General features: G+C 63.3%; 1 protein-coding gene across 6 annotated transcripts in view; it reads left to right on the top strand.

Moving 5' to 3' along the window:
- Positions 1-17,147, top strand: part of OSBPL5 (oxysterol binding protein like 5) — a 56,430-nt gene that overhangs the window by 15,141 nt on the left and 24,142 nt on the right. For 3 of the 6 annotated variants that reach the window (XM_037011452.2, XM_073217309.1, XM_073217311.1), the window contains exons 2-3: positions 13,099-13,171; positions 15,418-15,500. In XM_037011452.2, the coding sequence (XP_036867347.1) occupies positions 15,426-15,500 (75 nt within the window). In that variant the 5' untranslated portion in view covers positions 13,099-13,171; positions 15,418-15,425. Of the gene's footprint in view, positions 1-11,289; positions 11,323-13,014; positions 13,172-15,417; positions 15,501-17,147 lie in introns of those variants that run through there. The other 3 variants (XM_037011453.2, XM_073217310.1, XM_037011451.2) reach the window with 2 other exon arrangements.

A 17,147-nucleotide genomic window follows, 5' to 3' on the forward strand; every position in this document is an offset into this window, starting at 1 on the left:
TACGCATCTGTGTGTGCTGAGGAAGGAGGGATGAATACTCAGGGTGGAAAGGGATGTGCAAAGACCTAAAGCTGTGTGTGCCAGCACCTGGCACTTAGCTCACTGGGCGATGACCAGGCTGGCTTGTGCCCCCAGCTGCCTGGCACCTGGCCAGGGCAGCAACCACCTCTTGACAGGTCAGCGAGGAGTGGGTCGTTTTGAGGATCAAAGAGGAACAAAGGGAGTGGGAGGCTGCCCTCACCTTGGGGGGCTACTGACATGGGGGCTGGAGCCGAGCCAGGGGCTCTGGTGACCCTAGGTGGACAGCTCTGGGCAGCACCCCGCCTCTCCTCCTGTTGGTGGGGTCACAGAGGATGTAAAACGGAGTCTGGGTGAGGCTGCCATGTGCACCTGGCAAATGTGCGTAAGAGCACCGCCCCCCACGGCCTGCAGGGCTCTGAGCCGGGACGCCAGGCTGCAGCTCAGTGGGCGGGCGAGGGCCGAGGGGCAGAGTTCTGGCAGTAGTGATGGTGGGGAGCATAGGGAGAGGCTGTGTTACCCAGGCCCTGCCGTCACTGAGCCTGGCGTCACTGAGCCCGCCATCACGCCTCCTCCAGGCTGCCCGGCGGGGCAGGACGCTTGGAAGAGGAGGTCTTGGAGAGGGTGACCGCCCCCGGCCCACACCTGTGGGAACTGGGCACAGCACCCTGGGCTGGCACTGTTGACCTGCAGGGGCTGCTGTGAGCCGCACAGCCTGCTCGGCTGGGAGGGCCAGCTCACCATGCCGGAGCAGCTGACGCAGGCCAGGAGAGTCCCCAGGCGGCTCTGCCGTGTGCAGGGCGCCAGGCTGGGCTGAGCCAGGGTCCACACCTTGTGGAGGCTGCAGCCCACTCTGGGGCGGGCCTGGCCCCTGGCTGCTCTGCCTGCTTGCCCCCAGCTGGCTGAGTCTTAGGCACCTCCTGCCCTTGACCTTCCCTACCTCAGGGAGGGGTGAGGGTCCTTTGGCTTCTGCCCTGGGGGAGCCTCGGATCCCTCCAGTTGCCACCCTGTCCATCTCCTCAGGGGCGCCTGGCTTGTTCTCAGCCTTAAACTCTGAGCCTTATTTGGGGGGCCGGATCTCTAATGTCGTTCTCATTTCTTCTCTCATTTTAAGGCTTTTACGAAATCTTCCCTTTAATCCCGCCAAAGCTTTGAGCCTCTCCTTTTCACCCTGTGTGATGGCAATGTCACCTCACAACAGCAGAGAGGACCCTGTAGGTGAGGCCCCTTGGGCAGACGCAGCTGCCTCTCACCTACCTGAATGCGGATCCAAAATAGACCCTCGGGGCCCCACTCCCCTCCACCCCATTTCTTCCTTTGTCACCTGCCTTTATAACTGCCGGGGAGACACCCACACAGCAGAGCTGTGTCACCGGCAGGTCAGGGCTCCCCCTGAGCCCTCCAGGTCTGTGCAGGGTTCCCAGGACTGGCCCCGTGGTCTTCCACATGCAGGGCCCCACTGCCAGCCTTGGACAGCAGCAGGCAATGGGGAGGGTTCTGGAGGTGACGCCTGGGACACCCATCGTGACCTTGAGGAGCTCCTGGTGGGGTGGAGCCCACCCTTCCAAAAGACCCTGGGGGGAATCCGGGCACTGTTTCCTCCCTGCCTGGCAGTGTCCCCGTGGGCCTGTGGGCCACAGACTCCCCCACTCCGCTCTTGGCCCAGGGAACAACTCTGAAGGTGAAAGTCCACTAGTTGGTCAGCCCGGTCCCGTCCCATCACTGAGCGCCTGATGAATGCACACCTAGCCAGTCGGACTTCCCAGGAAGCATCACTGGCACTCACCAGGGGCTGGCAGAACTGGGGCCCGGGGAAGGCAGGACCCCCTGCCTCCCCCCACTCCATGCCCTCGGGCCACCTACCCCTTGCAAGGCCCAGCAGGGCCTCCTTTCAGTCCCCTGGGGCTCAGCATCTCCGACTTCTTATGTTCAGCCTGGTGACGGCTCTGCTGGCTCATAGCAATGCCGACTCACAGTGGAGGCCCAGATGATCCCTGGGGCAGAGCTGGGGCCCAAACCCTTCCCGGCCACCGGCCTCCCCCAGCCTCAGCCAGGCACCCTATCCCCTCTCCAGGGAGTGCCCAGTGTTGGGGATGGGGGCACTGTAAGCACCAAGGCTCCTCCACCCTCACAAAACCAGCCAGGTGTGGCAGGACTGGGCGTGGGGGCACAGGAGTAAGGAGAGACGGCAGGTCCCCCAGGGAAGGGGGCTCCACGCCACCTGATGCCCAGTCTGTGCCCCGTGCTAGAACAGGCTCTACAGGCCAGTAGCGCTCTCCCAAGCCCTGGAGGTGCCCCCAGGGCACCCCCCTCCCAGAGAGAAGCCTCCCCGTCACCCAGGGCACACGCCGGGGCATGCTGGCAGCTCAGCAATGCTGCAGCAGAAACCCAGTGCCAGGCAGGGCAGCCAGAACCAACCCAGGTGCCGGGCCCGCGGCCATGCCTGTGGGGGCGTCCCAGCCTCCTCTCAGGCTGGACCTCCAATAGCATTCTCTCTTACCCTCACTTCTCAAGGATCCCCCAGATCCTTAGAGGGACCCACTGAAAAGACCCCTTTCCACCCTCCGGAGAGAGCACACCTGCTCATCCCACTGACCCATGAGCTCTGGGTGACCATCAGGGGTTTCCCTCCATGGAGGCAGCAGAGAGACCAGAGGGTTGGCCCTCTGCCCTGGGGTAGAGGCTGCTGGGGCTGGCGTGGCACACATGGAAGGCGCGTGGCCCCGATTCACAGGAAGGGCTGCCCCTGGGGACTGGGCCCCAGGTATCCCCCAGCCCACCTGCCCCATGGGGGGAGTGGTGTGACCGTCCTCCAATGACAAAGTGTGTGATGGTCGGCAGTTCCAGCAGGTTGGCGGGCCCTGGGACTCTGCCCGGCCTGGCCTCAGGCTCTGCAAAGGGTGCACGTGCTGTAAGCAGCACTCCGCCCCTGCTGGTTCCAGGCCTGAGGGCTCCAGTCTGTGATGTCTCCTCCATACCCCCAGCGCAGCGCCCTGGGACGGTGGATGTCCTGGGCCGTGGCCGGGTGGGCTTCCTGTGGACAGAGGGGAGGTCTATGAACCTTCCTGTGGATGGCAGCAATGTGGCAGCCCGCACCCCCGCCTCAAGGTCCCTGTTGGGCTGGGCGCTCCAGAACCCTGCAGTGAGTTGAATGGCAGCCCCCAAAGAGGTGTGCCTGAGGCCTAGCCCCAGAACGCGTGCGTGTGGCCTTCCTGGGAATTAGGGCTTTGACATGCCTGCAGTGGAGGTCTTGGTCTGGTCAACCCTAGACTCAGGGACTGTACGGGGAAGGAGAGGGAGGTCTGAGACGCGGACACAGGAGGAGCCATGCAAAGATGAGGCTGAGGCTGGCCACGGCCCAGGAGCGCTGGCAGCCCCAAGCCCTGGGGGCAGGAAGGACCCTGCCGGAGCCTCCGGAGGGAGCCAGCAGTGCCCACGCCTTGATTCTGCTCTTCTGGCCTCCAGGCTGAAAAAATACATGTCTATTTCAATAGCCACCGTGCGGTTGCCCAGGCCCCTCATACGCCCCCTCTTGGGGGAAACGTGTTAGCTCTCTTCAAGGGGCCTCAGGACCTCAGGACCCCGTGAAGCCCCTACCCCACTGCTGCCTCTGCTGGTGATGTGGGGCCCCGAGGTTCCTGCGTCACTTCTCGCCTCTGGGGGAGGAAGCAGCCGAGCCTTCTGCCCTCCCCGGGGCCAGGGGAAGCCCGCCAGCCTTCAGTCCCCTCTGACTGACCTCTGTCGGCTCTTAGGGGTGGGGTGTCAGACCTCCTGTCCCAGCCTGAGAGGACAGCCTGGAGTGGGTGGCTGTGTGGGCTCAGGACTGCGCCCCTCGCACGGGCAGGCTGATACAGGGTCTGACCCCACGAGGGGCTGGGAAGCCACTGGGGTGGGCTGTCCCTTGAAACCAAAGGGAGGCTTTTGGGGACCATTAAGGAAGTGGGGGCGAGGGAGCCCTGACTGGCAAGCTGGGTCCTCTGATACATTCCCGAGGGCAGGGGTAGGGGAAGGGGCGGGGGGCTGTCAGGACCTGACCTGGAGGGCATCAAGCCCATGCCAAGCACAGGGACCTGTGACCCAGGACAGCCCCAAGCAGTCGCTCCATCCCCCGTCACTCTCGGCCTCGTTTCCAGCTGTCACCTGCTGCTCACGAGGTGCCGGGTAGTGCTTCGTGCCTTGGAACTTGTCATTTCGCAGTGTGACTGTGTGTCAGGGAACAGACCAAATTTAGGTCTCAGAACTTCCAGGACAAGCCCTGTCTTCTCACCTCTTCCTGGGGGTAGTTTCTTAGCTCTGGTGTCTCGGGGACACCTGGCCTTGGGGGCCCAGAGCCACTGGGGGTCTCTGCACCCCTCCCCACTTTTCAGTGACTCCACTGGGCAATCCGCATGTGGCAGGATTTGGGTCTGAGCAGCCCCTGCTTTGGGATCTGTAAAACGGGGTCCAGAGAGCTGACCATGTTCCTAGTGAGAGCGTCCAGGGTCAGTGCCACAGACCTCGGGACTAGCCAGGGTCTGCTGGGGGCACTGGCCCCCGTAAAGGTGATCTATGGAAATTTGATGACATGAAAATTTGAGCTTTTCTAAAGAAAGTGTCCATTACCCAAAGTCACCACTGCTGGCACTTCATTCCTGGTGATGGCACATTCCAATGCTTCATTCCTTTTATTGGCTGCATAGTATTCCGTGGTGCGGATGGATGCCAATCTGCCTATCTGCTCACCAGCTGGTGGGTGTCTGGGCTGCTTCTCTCCTTGTCACGCACATGCAACCAAGTATGTGGACGTGTTTTTGTTTCTCCCTCCTTTGTCCTTTGATCTCTTTGGGGGCCCTCAGTGGGGTCCCCCGTGTCTCAGGGGCCGGGCCGATGTCACACTGATGCTTCCTCACCAGGAGTTTGCTCGGGGCCAGGATGGTGGGCTTGAAGGTACAGTGAGCAAAGAGGGCTGGTGGCAGGGCCTGGGGGCCTGCAGGCTGGGTCACCACATCCACATCCACGAGGTGTCTGGCCACCGTCCTGGACTGTCCCCACCGTGGCAGGACGCAGCGGGTGCTCAGCCCTGTGCCAGCCTGTTCCCGCCTGACTGGCAAGATCACTTTCCCTGCCAGACACATGACTTCTGACACAACCAGTTTCCCCATAAACCACCGGGGCGGGGCAGGTGGAGGCCGTGACTTGGGGTTACCAGGGTCGTCCCAGAAGGGAGCAGAAGGCTAGGCTCCCCCACCCCAGCAGCTGCCCTCAGTGGGTCAGAGGGTAAGTAAGATGGAGGCTGAAGGGAGGGGCCCAGAGCCAGGCAAGAGTCTGGTGGCTTCGGCCGGGAAAAATGCAGGCAGCCCCTTGCCCACGTCGGAAAACCTGTGGGGTCAGGCTGCAGAACAGCACAGAGTAGGTGCTCAATGATCAGGTCACAGGAGTCAGCCACAGCTGGTTCTTGCAGCCCATGCTGGCCCACTGTGTGCAGGACCTGGGGGTGGGGACAAGAGGGCAGCGCGTCAGACTGAGGGGGACCTGGGCTCCTGAAGGCAGCAGGCCCAGGAAGGGGGGTCTGGCAAGGAGGTGGAGGGTTTCCCAGCTCTGAGAACAGAAGGTGTGGGCAGCCCCCTCAGCCTCCAGATGAAGCCCACTCACCAGCCGCATGGCCCTGGACAGTAACCGAGGCTCTAGGGGCCTCGGCTGCTGCATCTGTGGAATGGACAGAAGGCAGGGAACAGAGCATTTGAACTCCTGGGGTCTGTTTTGCTTCCAAGACTTAAGATCTCCCAGCCCCCGAACAGGGCAGGAGGCAGGCCAGGGGTGGGGGGTGCTCTTCAGGGAGAGCGGCTTCTAAGTGAGAATGAGGAGCTGGCCAGCAGGCGGGGGGTCTGCGGTTTATCGGAGGATCCACCTTCCACGCGGGTGAAGCCAGGCCCTCTGTGCAACTCCAATTGTGGCGGAAGCCCCAGAGCCCGTCTCCTGGGAGCCTGGTGAGCCTTCCGCCTCCCTGCCGTGTAGGAGCCAGCCCAGCCCTCTGGAAGCCCCACGCTGGGGGACCGAGAGGGCCCGTGCGGCCAGACCCGCATGCAGTCTGCCTTCTCCCTCCTCCGGGGTGCCTGTTCCCCTCTTCATGAGTCCTCAGCGGCTTCTGGTAGTGGGGCCCCCCAGATCTGGGCGCTGGGGAGGAAGCCGGGACTGCTCACCGACGCTGGGCACGCAGAACGGGGTTAAGGCTGCGGGAGCCGGGAGGGCCCTGAGAGGCGCTGCCTGGCCAGGAGCGGAGGGCGGCTCCGGGGCCCACGCCCCAAGTCCGGGAGCCTCACTCCCTGCAGGAGAGACTCCAGCGGGGTTAGGAACGGCGGCTTCACCCTGCCCCCCGGGACAGGCCGGGAGCAGGTTGTGGGGTCCAAAGCCCGTTGGGTATTAAGGAGGAGCAGTAGAATTGTACATTGTATGGTGGCCCTTGGACCGTGCCTTCCAGATTTTGTATTTGAGAGAGCTGGTTCTTGGCTGAAGTTCAGTTATTTTGACCCAGACTTGTGATCACACTTCTCTCTAGCTGAGCCCAAATGAAAGGCACGCCCAGGAAGAGGCAGTGGGCGCTGGGCAGTGGGCACTGGGCAGTGGGCGCTGGGGAGGGGAGTCTTTCTGCAAGTCCCGGGGGGACATCCGGCCGGGCCTGTGCCCGAGGCCGGTTCTGGGATGGTGCCGCAGGGCTTCCGCCAGCCCAGAGCCCCCTGGGGCCACGCAGCAAACAAGCTGAGCCTCCGCGCCCTCCGTGCTGCGGGTGGGTGACAGCACCCCCTGCTGAGGAGCGTGATGACCGGAGTGCAGGTGGAGGCGGAGGGCCTGAAACGGCCGGACGGAGACGCCAGTGGTGGGCGCTGCGGTCCCCACGTTCACGTCAGAGATCCCCATCTGCAGGCCTCTCTGCACAGGCATTGGGCTGAACCCCCAAGTCGATGCCCCAGCCTCCCAGTGCCAGTCAGCGTCTTCCGCCACACTTTGTGACCCCTGGCCCTTGGCAGGTGGAGCTGGGGAGGGTGGCTCTGGGGCGTTTGTCTCCAGTGGCCTCCTGCCCCTGGGGCCCTCTGGCAGGGACCGCGTTCTGTAGCCCCCACACGCCATGCGCCAGCCTAGAGGGGATGGGCAAAAGTTGGGCCAGCCTGGCTTTGCTGCCTCAGCCTCTGGACAGGAGGACCTGCCTGGGGCACCCCCAGACTCCAGGGAAGGGCAGGGTCGGGAAGTGTGGGCAGCAGGCACCTGGTTGTGATCTCCTTGGTCCTGGGCTGGTGGGTGCCATGCAAAAACCGTGCTCCAGTTGGGCCCAGCATTGGCTTCAGGGGCAGTCCAGGTGGAACATGCCTGGTGGGACCCCTGGGAAAGCTGGGTGCTGGATTTCCGCAGACCTCACATGCCCAGGGGTAAGCACGGGGTTGGGTTGTTGAAAGTGGGTCCAGCGGGATCAGGGCCTCGTCTCCCCCATGCATGTCAGGTGTGCCCCTCCCCAGCACCAAGCAACCAGAGCCACACTGGCTGGCATATAAGATGATGCATGCCAGCAAGTCACATGGAGGTGACACATGTGTGAGCGTGCCTTTTCTTGGAGGGAGGACTGGTTTGCCAGCAGACGGGGCTGGGGTGCGCGGAGGACCCCCGGACTGTCCCTCCTAGTCGGCCTGAGACTCTGGTTGTTCATGGGGCTCCTAAGCAGATTTTGCAGCCCCCCTCCCACACCTACATCAGTGCCCTCGGTCAGCAAGTGGGGCAGGACCCACCTCCCTGCAGGGTCCACAGTGACACCAGCTCAGGTGTGGCCTCGGTGCCAGGTTCCTGGTCCTGGCCATGTTTGACCCATTTCCAGCTCATCTGGGGCTTTGGCCCAGGGGCCCTGCAGGGCTGGGGCATGGGTAGGGGGCATGCAGACAGGAAAACGGGGAGCCCTTTGTGGCAACCACACCCCTGGACCCCACAACTGTGACCTCTATGAGAGACCTAAGCCTTTGGGGGCCCCGGGTCGTGGGAGCACCACATTGCCCAGTCTCCTTGGTGGGCACGCCCTCCCCCTCAGCCCTGCCAGCTAAGCCAATGGTCCACAGAAGGGCTTGCTGCCCCCTCCTGGCTGCGGGCGCCACACCTCCACTTCCCCAGATGGTGGCTATCTCAGGCCCTGCCGTGAGCCCTGCCGCCCCGTGCTCACGCCATCCATCACCTGAAGGACGTGGGACAGCTCAGCTGTTGGCCCTTCCGCGGGTACCCGTCCCCCATGGCGCCGTCCTGGCTTTCCCCAGAGAGAGCTGCTGTAGGCCGCCCATTTATGCTTAGAGCAGAACCCAGCGGTCTGACCAGGGAGCGTTCACTGGAACCATCCCCTCCCTCCTTCTAGGGGCTCAACCTCCGTTAATATAGTCTAAGATGGTGCCTGCTATGCAGGGAGCCTGGGCCAGATTCTCCTTTGCAGGGAGGCCCTCAGCAGAGATGCTATGAGGTGTGTTCTGTCTACACCCGCTCCCGCACTGCATGGCTGAGAGCCGATGTCCCCAGGGCCCCCAGCAGGCTTTGACCCCAGCCCCCTGGCTCCACCCGCCTGGCAGCGGCCCTCCTGGACTTGGTTCCTTCTGTTTGCTGGCCGACTGCTCCTCCAGGGCAGGTGCACTTACCTGCCTGGTTTTTGGGCCCACTCAGCATCAGCCTTGGGTCAACCACCCAAGCCCACCCAGAGTCCCCTGAGCAGCTGCCGAAGGTCCCATGGAGGTGCCATGGTGGTGGGCAGTGGGAGAGACTGAGACTCAAGGGACTTGGAGGAGTGGGCAGCTTTGCTGGAGTCCTGAGGCCCCCTCGGGGTCAGCAGTGACCTGCCAGCCCCTGACCCCCACTGCAGGGGCCCCGCCTCCTGGAGCCGCAGGGTCCCACCCCTGCTGGGAGGGGCCGAGGCCAACGTCAGCTGCGGCCCACAGCTGGGCTCCAGATGGGTGGTGTGCCCCGCTTTGGCTGAGTGCCTCCCTGCATCAGGTGCCCGACTGCCCATCTGTCAGCCCCAAATCGGAGCAGGCGACCTGCGGGGCCATCCCTGGCAGTGGCACACTGAGCAGGAGTCATGTGAGGGGGTGGCCTGTAACATCAGCACCCCTGGGAGCATGAGGACTTTAAGGCAGGCCAGCCGTGCAGCATGGGTGTGAGCATGCTGGAAGAGGGGGTGAGATCCCTCTGGGAGCCCAGACCCGCCTCCCTGTCTCTGATGTGGACACTGAGGTCCGGTGCTGATCTGAGAGTGGGCAGGGCCCCTGACCCCCCAGGGGGCCCATCTCCTGGCTGGGCTCCTGATGCCCCTCTTGCCGTAGTCCTCCCCTGCATCCCTGCCGGGTCACACAGCCCCCGAGAGTGCTGCCACCAGGCTGCAGTTATCCAAAAGCGAAAGTCTCCTTTGAGCTGGGCCGGAGTGGACAGGGTTTGGGTGGCACAGGTAGGGCAAGCCTGCAGCTGCAACCACATCTGACTGGCCACTGGCCACCATGGCTGGGGCTCCCTGGAACTGGGGGACTGGAGCTGCCGAGGAGGAACAAATGGGCGGTGGCTGGGCCAGCTGACCCTGGCGCTGAGCATGCAGGTGGCCCGCTGTTGGTCAGGAGGCCGGGTGGGCGGGTGCCAGGCACTGGCCCTTAACCCGCAGCCACATGACCCAGCTGAGTCAGCGGAGAACACCCAGGCATGGCTGACGCCTGAGCAGGGCAAGCACTTCCTGCCTCTGCCCAGGACTCAGGGCTCCCCCGCGGAGACATTTCCCAGATGTGGCCACTGGGATGTGTCTGTCTGAGGGAGGCCTGGTCCCCACACGCTCTCCCAGGAGCCTGGCCCCTCCCTTCCTTTCCGGCCCTGCTCTCAGCCATCTCCAAGTGCCAAGGGGACACAGGGCTTGGAGCTGTGCCTCCAGAGAGGGCCCAGCCTGGTCATTTCCCCTCAACCCAGGGGATTGTGGTCCCCCCCGCATCCCCGGCGGGCCAACTGGGGAAATGATGGTTTGGCCTGGGTCCATGGAGGAGGCCAGAGTGCCTTCCTGCCAGGTTCCAGGCCTACAAACCTCTCTGAGCCTCGGCCAGGGCTGGCAGGGCAAGGCCGGGCCACGTCCACGCACTGACCCCATCCTGTCCCTCCCCAGCCAATGCCCCTTCTCCTGCCTCCAGTGGGAGCCTTCCTCAGGGGCTGGGGTCTCTGGGCTGGGTGCCCCCTCTTGCAGACACATGTCACCTTTTGGACTACCACCTGAGGCTCTCGCATGCAGATGTCACCTCGACATTGTGCCAGGGACAGTCTCACGCTGTGGGGCACCCGGGGCCCCTTCTTCCAGCCCCAGAGCGTCCCTCGGACACGTGGGCCTTACAATAATCAGGACCAGGACAGCCACCCCTGCACGTGGGAGCGGCTCATTTAAGGAAGGGTTTGGGCTGCTGCAAACCAAGGGCTGTGTGCAGATGAGCATCATCCCAGTCCCTGGGGGCACCTGGGAAGCAGATGTGACTGGCACGGGGGCCACAGGCCAGTCCCATGGGGGTCAGGGAGGCCTGTGAAGGTAGGACACATGTTGGTGGCCAGGCAGGTGGAACCCAGGACCCTAAACTGGGCCCAGACAAGACGCATCCTGAGCCTTTGGGCGACCCCCCAACAACCTGGGCCCCCTCTCTGAGGATCCTCCTGGGACCGCAGATAAGGGGGAAGGACGCAGGCGGGGGCATTGCTCCACCACCTTGCTCACCCACGGGCCTTTGGGTACTGAGCTCCCGGGCAGGGCGACAGCAGAGCCCCTGCTGCCCGTCCCTGCCCACCTCCACAGGGGAGCCACGGTGGGAGGACAAATGCATCTCCTCCCCCAGAACTTGCATCCTGTGGGGGAAGAGTTAGCAAAGATGAAAGGAATGCAAAAGAGAGGCTCCAAGAACACGGATGTGCTGGGAATTCATGCTGTGTGAGCCAAGGAGCGACAACCCTAGGGAAGGCAACATTTAAGCAGCTGTGGGAAGGACCCAGGCCTGCCCAGATGTGGGTGAGAGTGCCCCAGGACATTCTGGGGGGAGCTCCAGAGCAGAGGCCCCACGTGAATGGGCTCAGCATTTTCCAGGAACAGAAAGGGACCCGTGTGGCCGGGCCAGAGTGGGTGGGGCCAGAGACTGGAAAACAGGGACGAGGACATGGTGTCTGCTTCTAAATGCGGTGCACAGCCTGTGGGGAGAGGTGATCGGGACTGACCTTCGCAGTGGACACAGCGGTGTCCCCCTGTCTTGATGCCAGCTGGTAGAACCTCTGGCTGGGCTGGGCATGGGAAGGCCAAGGGAGGTGTGTCCGCAGAAGGCCCCAAAGCCCTACTGCCCGGGCAGGTCAAAGGCAGATAAGAGGTTATATGGGAGAACAGGGGGCAGGTGGGAAGATGGATGGAAGGATGGACAGATGGGGGATGGCTGGCTGGCTGGGTGGCTGGATGGACGGACAGATGAAAGGGAGTGGGGGAGGAAGGTGCAGATGAGTGGGTGGTGGAGCCACACACCGAGTCCCAGGGCCTTGCGGTGCCAGAGAAGGCATGTGACGGGGTCTGGGAGGTCAGGCGGCCAGTGGCCTCCCTGCCCTTGCCCCCTGCCCTGGGGCAGCCAGGCTGGGCTGTGTGCAGCCTCCAGCTGTGCGGCCCCTCTGCCCCTCTACCTGCCCCCAGTCTGTAAGACAGCCCCAAGAAGAGTGAGGCTCCAGCTGAGGGGACATCCTGTGCTGTGGTCCCTCTGCACACTCCTGGGGACCCCTGGGCAGCGTCAGGTCCGACTCCCTTGGCTGCCAGCCTGGGTGCCCGGAAGTCCCGTCTGGGTGGCTGGGTAGGCTGGCCTCCTCCTGGAAGCTGGCTGCTGGGCCTGAGGCACGCTGAGGCAGACGTGTCCACGGAACTCCGATAAGCAGTGGCTGGCTGTCCAGGGGCCCCCACTCTGCCCCCAACAGTGGGTCTGTGGAAGTCAGGCTGAAACCAGAAAGGGCGGAGCCAGGAACCGGGTTTGAGAATCGGCCCAACTTGGCCCAAACACAGGCACTTATGAGGATTAGCTGTGTGACTGTGCCAAAACCCCAACTTCTCTGAAGCCAGTCTCCCCATCTGTGGAATGGCTCAGCCTGGTGACAAGATAGTGGGCAGGATGGCAGGAGCTTCGGGGGCAGGCCAGGCCCAGCCCAGAGGAAATTCTGGGGCCACTGGAGCCCTGGGCCACCCTGCCGGCTCCCGAGGCCCCGCCTGTCCCACCTTGCCCCACAGCAGGGAAGGCTCCATGAGTCCGCTGATCCCATACAGGAGGGAGGCATCATCCTGCGCTGGGTGGGGAGCCCCAGGGGCACCCAGGGAGGCAGCAGGTGGTGGCCACAGGCCTGGAGGAGAGTGGCCCATGGGCCTTTGTGGTGCACGCCCTCAGACTGCGCACAGAGCGCAGGATCAGGAGATGGAACCCGGCCCTGCCAGCCCTTCTCCGTCTGCAGCTGCGGGCAAGGCTCTTGGCTCTTGGAGCCGCGATTTTCTCACCTATAAAATGGGCTAACATCGGTGGGGACGTGCCATGGCTGCCGTTGCTTCCCCAGCCCTCCAGGCAGGACTGTGAGGCGGCAGGAGATGGGGAGCTGCTGCTTTACTCCATGTTGTGGGGGAGGCGCAGCCCCACCTGTGAACCGGAGCCAGGCCCCCTTGGCCAGGGTCCCCCGGAGGCCGCTGAGCGAGGGCCTGGGATGCAGGCCCTCAGAGAGCTGTGGGCCCACCTGCCCGGCCGGCGCTTCCCGAGGGCCGGTCCCGGCCCGGCTCCCCGCTGCAGACCCACTACAGACCCACTAGCGCCTCCTCGTCTGGCTCCCGAGTCGCACCGCGGTGGGGACCCCCGTGTAAGGCCGAGCGACCCTGCCTCTCGCCCCTGACTTTCTGCGGTGTCTCTCTTGCCTTTCGGGTGGGTGGGAAGCCGCCGGCCTCCGTGTGGACAGGAGGAGTGACCGCAGTCTCCCCCTCCCTTCCAGAAGCCCCCCAGCGCCCAGGCCATGAAGGAGGAGGCCTTTCTCCGGCGCCGCCTCTCACTGTGTCCGCCTTCCTCTACCCCTCAGAAAATCGAGCCCTGGAAACTCACTCGGAACCTGCTCTTCGGAGGAGACAATGAGCCCTGCCCGGTCAGCCCAGGTCAGTGCGGCAGGGGAGCCGGGCCCGCAGGGGGCACGGCCTTGGGCAAGGCTGTGTGCCCTCAGGTAGCTCGCCTCCCCTCTCTGTGCCATCTGGTTGTGAGGGCAACAGCCAGCCTTGCTCTGCTCACCTACCCCTGCTGCTGGTGCTGGGAAAATGGGCAAAAGGCTTGCAAGGCAGTAAAGCGCCATCACCTGTGAGCCAGGTGGAGGTCAGCAGAGGGCTCCCTACCCCTGGCTCCAGGGGCAGCCCATTGCCCTGGGAGAAGCGGTGTGGTGCTGGGATTCCAGACACCGCCTCTGAGGATGGGTCTCCTGGGTCCTGGCCCCAGCCCTCTGGCCCCTAGGCAGCTATGGGACTCAGTTCTCACCTGCAAAACGAGCTGCCGGCAGTACCTCCCGCTAGTGACCGAGGAGGCCTGTGTTGCAGAGGGCAGGGCCCCCAGTTCTGTGCAGACAGGGCGGAGCACCCAGAACACAGGTCACCACGCCCACAGCTGCTTCCATCACCCATTTCCGCACACGCCCCCCAGCCAAGGATGCTGGGCTGTTCACCGTGTCTAGCTGCTCCCCCAGATACCCTGGCCCTTCCTTCCCGGTGCTCCTGTGCAAGTGGGGGTGCCTCCACCCTGCTTTGGGAGTAAAGAGACACCCCAACTTTCCTGGCCAGTGTCCACCCTGTCCCTGGAGGAGGCCGGGAGAGCATCAGGCCGACTGTCCACTGTCTGGACTTGAGGGGCTTCTGGGGGCTGCCCATCCAAAGTCTCATCAAGCAGATGGGGACACTGAGGCCACATGGGGAGGGCCATGTGGAAGTCACAGAGCAGGCTCCTGGCACAGGTGGGCTGCCAGATGCCCGGGGCAGCAAACCAGACCTCTGTTCTCCACTGCCTCCGCTGCAGGGGAGGAGGGGTAGGGGAGCCAGACAGCTCTGGACAGGAGTGGGGGGTCTCAGAGGGATTTGGTCCTGGAGCAGCTGGCCCAGGCAGTGCAGGTCTGGGCGAGGTGAGGGGAGTGGGCAGGGCTGGGGGGCAAAGACAAGAGGGGGTGTGGACAGGTTGTGAGCAGAACCAGTGCCCAGCCCCCGACTTCCAGGGAGCCTGCACCCGACTCCCTTGGGTGCTGTGGGGCCCCAGTCCTCCAGGCACCAAAGACAGAACCTGCATGGGGGGCCACCTCTGACAGCTGCAGGCCCAGGTCCCCAAAACTGCACCGAAATGAGAGGGCCTTTGGTATTGGAAGCCTCCCACTCACCACCCAGCCCGGCCTTGGCTCAGGGGTGTGGGCACTTTGGGGACGGGAAGTAGAGGCAGCCAGGCCACCCTGGCCAAGGGCAGCTGTATGACCCTGAGCAGAGCGGTTGCGGGGCCTCTCCTGCCCCGGGGGAACCCGGGGTCCCAGCAGTCACCTCCCCAGGTCCCCTTGCCGGCTCGTCTGCCCAGCAGGGAGCTCGGGCCCCGCCCCCCAGCCCCCAGCCCCTTCCCAGTGCCCTGGAGAAGTGGGTCCGCAGAGCGCCCGGGGCTGCTGCACCCCCATGCCCCAGGACAGCCCTCTATCCCAGCAGTCACCCCTCCCCTGAGTCCTGGCCCAGGGACCCGGCAGTAAACATGTCAGGCCACAGGAAGTGGGCGGCACGGTCATGACCAGCTGGCCCGAGGCCCCAGAGAAGATGTCCCTCTTCCTCCTGCCCTTAGCCCCGAGCTTTAGAAATGGAAACCTGCTTCAGCTCAGAGGGGAAGGGCAGCCATGTCCCCAGGGCTGAATGTAGACACCTCCCGCTTCCCACATTCTAGGTTGTGCTGGAGAGGGGACAGGGTGCCGCCACCTCCTCGGAGAACCCAGCTCTCAGAGGGTTTGGGACATGGGAGCAGGCCGGGCATGGTCCCCGCGCGCTGAGCCCTCTGTGTGCCTGAGCCTGGACACCACATCCTTTGTCAGAATTCTGGGGGCCCTGGCCTTGCCACCCCCAAGGACATGCCACACCAGTGCCTGTGGCACCCAGGGTTCCCTCCAGCAGGTCGTGGAGGCAGGGGCTGGAGGTCCCGGGCCCTCCCAGCAGAGACACTCAGATGCTGGCTGATCAGACCTCCTGGGGCAGCGTCCATCTGGCCGCCGCAGCCTCAGGCTGGCTTCCTGCCCCACCCAGACGGCCTGTGCCCACCCCTTGCCTGCCACACGCAGGGCAGCCAGCCAGAGGAGCCGCCCGGCCCACCGTGCCCAGTACTCACTCCAGACACTCTCTTACAGGGAAGGATATGGAGCCCACCAGCCCGGCGCTGCCGAGGGATGAAGGGCCGCCGACCCCAGGCTCTGCCACGAAGGTGCCACCGGTAAGAGGACCTGGGGCAGGGAGCCTGCCAAGGGTCAGTGGGAAGTGGCTCAAGGAGGGGAGAGCAGGGGCACCGCCAAGCCTGCTATTCCCGTGCGTTTGTGTTGGGGGCAGCTAAATCCTGGACTGCAAACCCAGAGAGCGCAGGATGGCGCGCTGGGATGGGGTGGAGGCCCAGAGCCCCTGCGTTGTGGGTGAACCCCCGGGAGCGAGCCTTCGTCCTCCTGCCTCTGTCTGCGCTGTCCCCCACCCGGACGCCCTCTCCAGGGGGCGTGCACGCAGGCCCACCCTGGCATCCCCGAGCCTGCCCTGCCGGGCAGAGCCTTCCTGGGCTGCGGGTGAGGCCCCAGGCACCATACCAGGCCTGTTTAGGTTCACCCGGAGGGTCTCCGGCCAGGGGCCTCAGCCCCAGACACTGACCGAGGGTGGTGTCTCCGGGTTCTGCGGGCCCTGGGGAGCGGTGCACACGGACCCTGGGGTCTCCCCCTGCCCCCTGTCTGTGACCCTCTGTGACCCGGCTTCTCTGGGAGCCCGTGTCCTCGTCTGCCAAGTGAGGGTCAGTGGCGGCTCTGCAGGCCTGTCCCCAAGTCTGCCGCAGGTGAGGAAGGAGCCTAACCTTTGGTGGGGACCCCACCCAGGGCCTGCATTTCCCTCTCTGGGCCCCCAGGGCTGTCCGCTGCTGGAGGAGGTCAGAGCATATTTATTTATTTATTTTTAATTGCAGTAAATACACATAACCCAGACTTACCGCTCTGTTTCCAAGTGCACACTCAGCGGCATTAAATACATCCATACTGTTGTGCAAAATCCCTACCATCATCTCCAGAACTTTCCATCTCCCCAAACTGAAGTTCTGTCCCCATTAATCACTAACCTCCCACTTCCCCAGCCTGGGGGCCCTCCACCCACAGACCTGACAACTCCAGGCCCTCCTGAGAGGGGGTCACGCAGCGTCTGTCCCTCTGTGTCTGGCTCCTTTCACCCAGTGCAGTGTCCTCAGGACCACCACATTGAGCCTCGGCCAGGATTTCCTTCTTTAAGGCTCAGTAATATTCCATTGAGTGGATAGACTGCATTTTGTTGGTCCATTTGTCCTCCAATGGACACTTGAGTTGTGCATTTTTTTAAGATACAAGTTGATTGCATAAAAACATCAGAAACATAATTGTGTCCCTCTGCAACCCAATAAAACATACAAATGTTATCAGAGATGCTTGACTTGGTTCAAATTTCAGATTTCATTCATTCAGGCTGTGGGTGCTGGGGATGGAAGCATGGGTAAACCAAGTCCCGCTCTCCTGGCCCGTCTTCCAGCAGGGAAGACAGGGGCCAATCAGAGCAGGCAAACATATGGTCAGAGGCTGTGCTGGGGGTGGGGGGAACCACTGTACACCTCCCACCCACCGATTCTTAAGAGCAACATGGGCTGCTTTGCAGACACAGCGTGGGAAAAGATACAAGCTCTAATGTATATTTCTATGTATATTTTTTTAATGAAGTAGAATTCAAGTGACATAAAATTCACCCTTTTAAGTGCACAATTCAGTGGCATTTAGTGCATTCACAATATTGTGCAGCCACCGCCTCCATCTAGTTCCAGAACATTCTCATACCCATAAACCGAAACCCCATTGGAGACACTCCCCAT

This window comes from Manis javanica, chromosome 11 (genome assembly GCF_040802235.1).
Source record: "Manis javanica isolate MJ-LG chromosome 11, MJ_LKY, whole genome shotgun sequence".
In the NCBI taxonomy this organism is placed as follows: domain Eukaryota; kingdom Metazoa; phylum Chordata; class Mammalia; order Pholidota; family Manidae; genus Manis; species Manis javanica.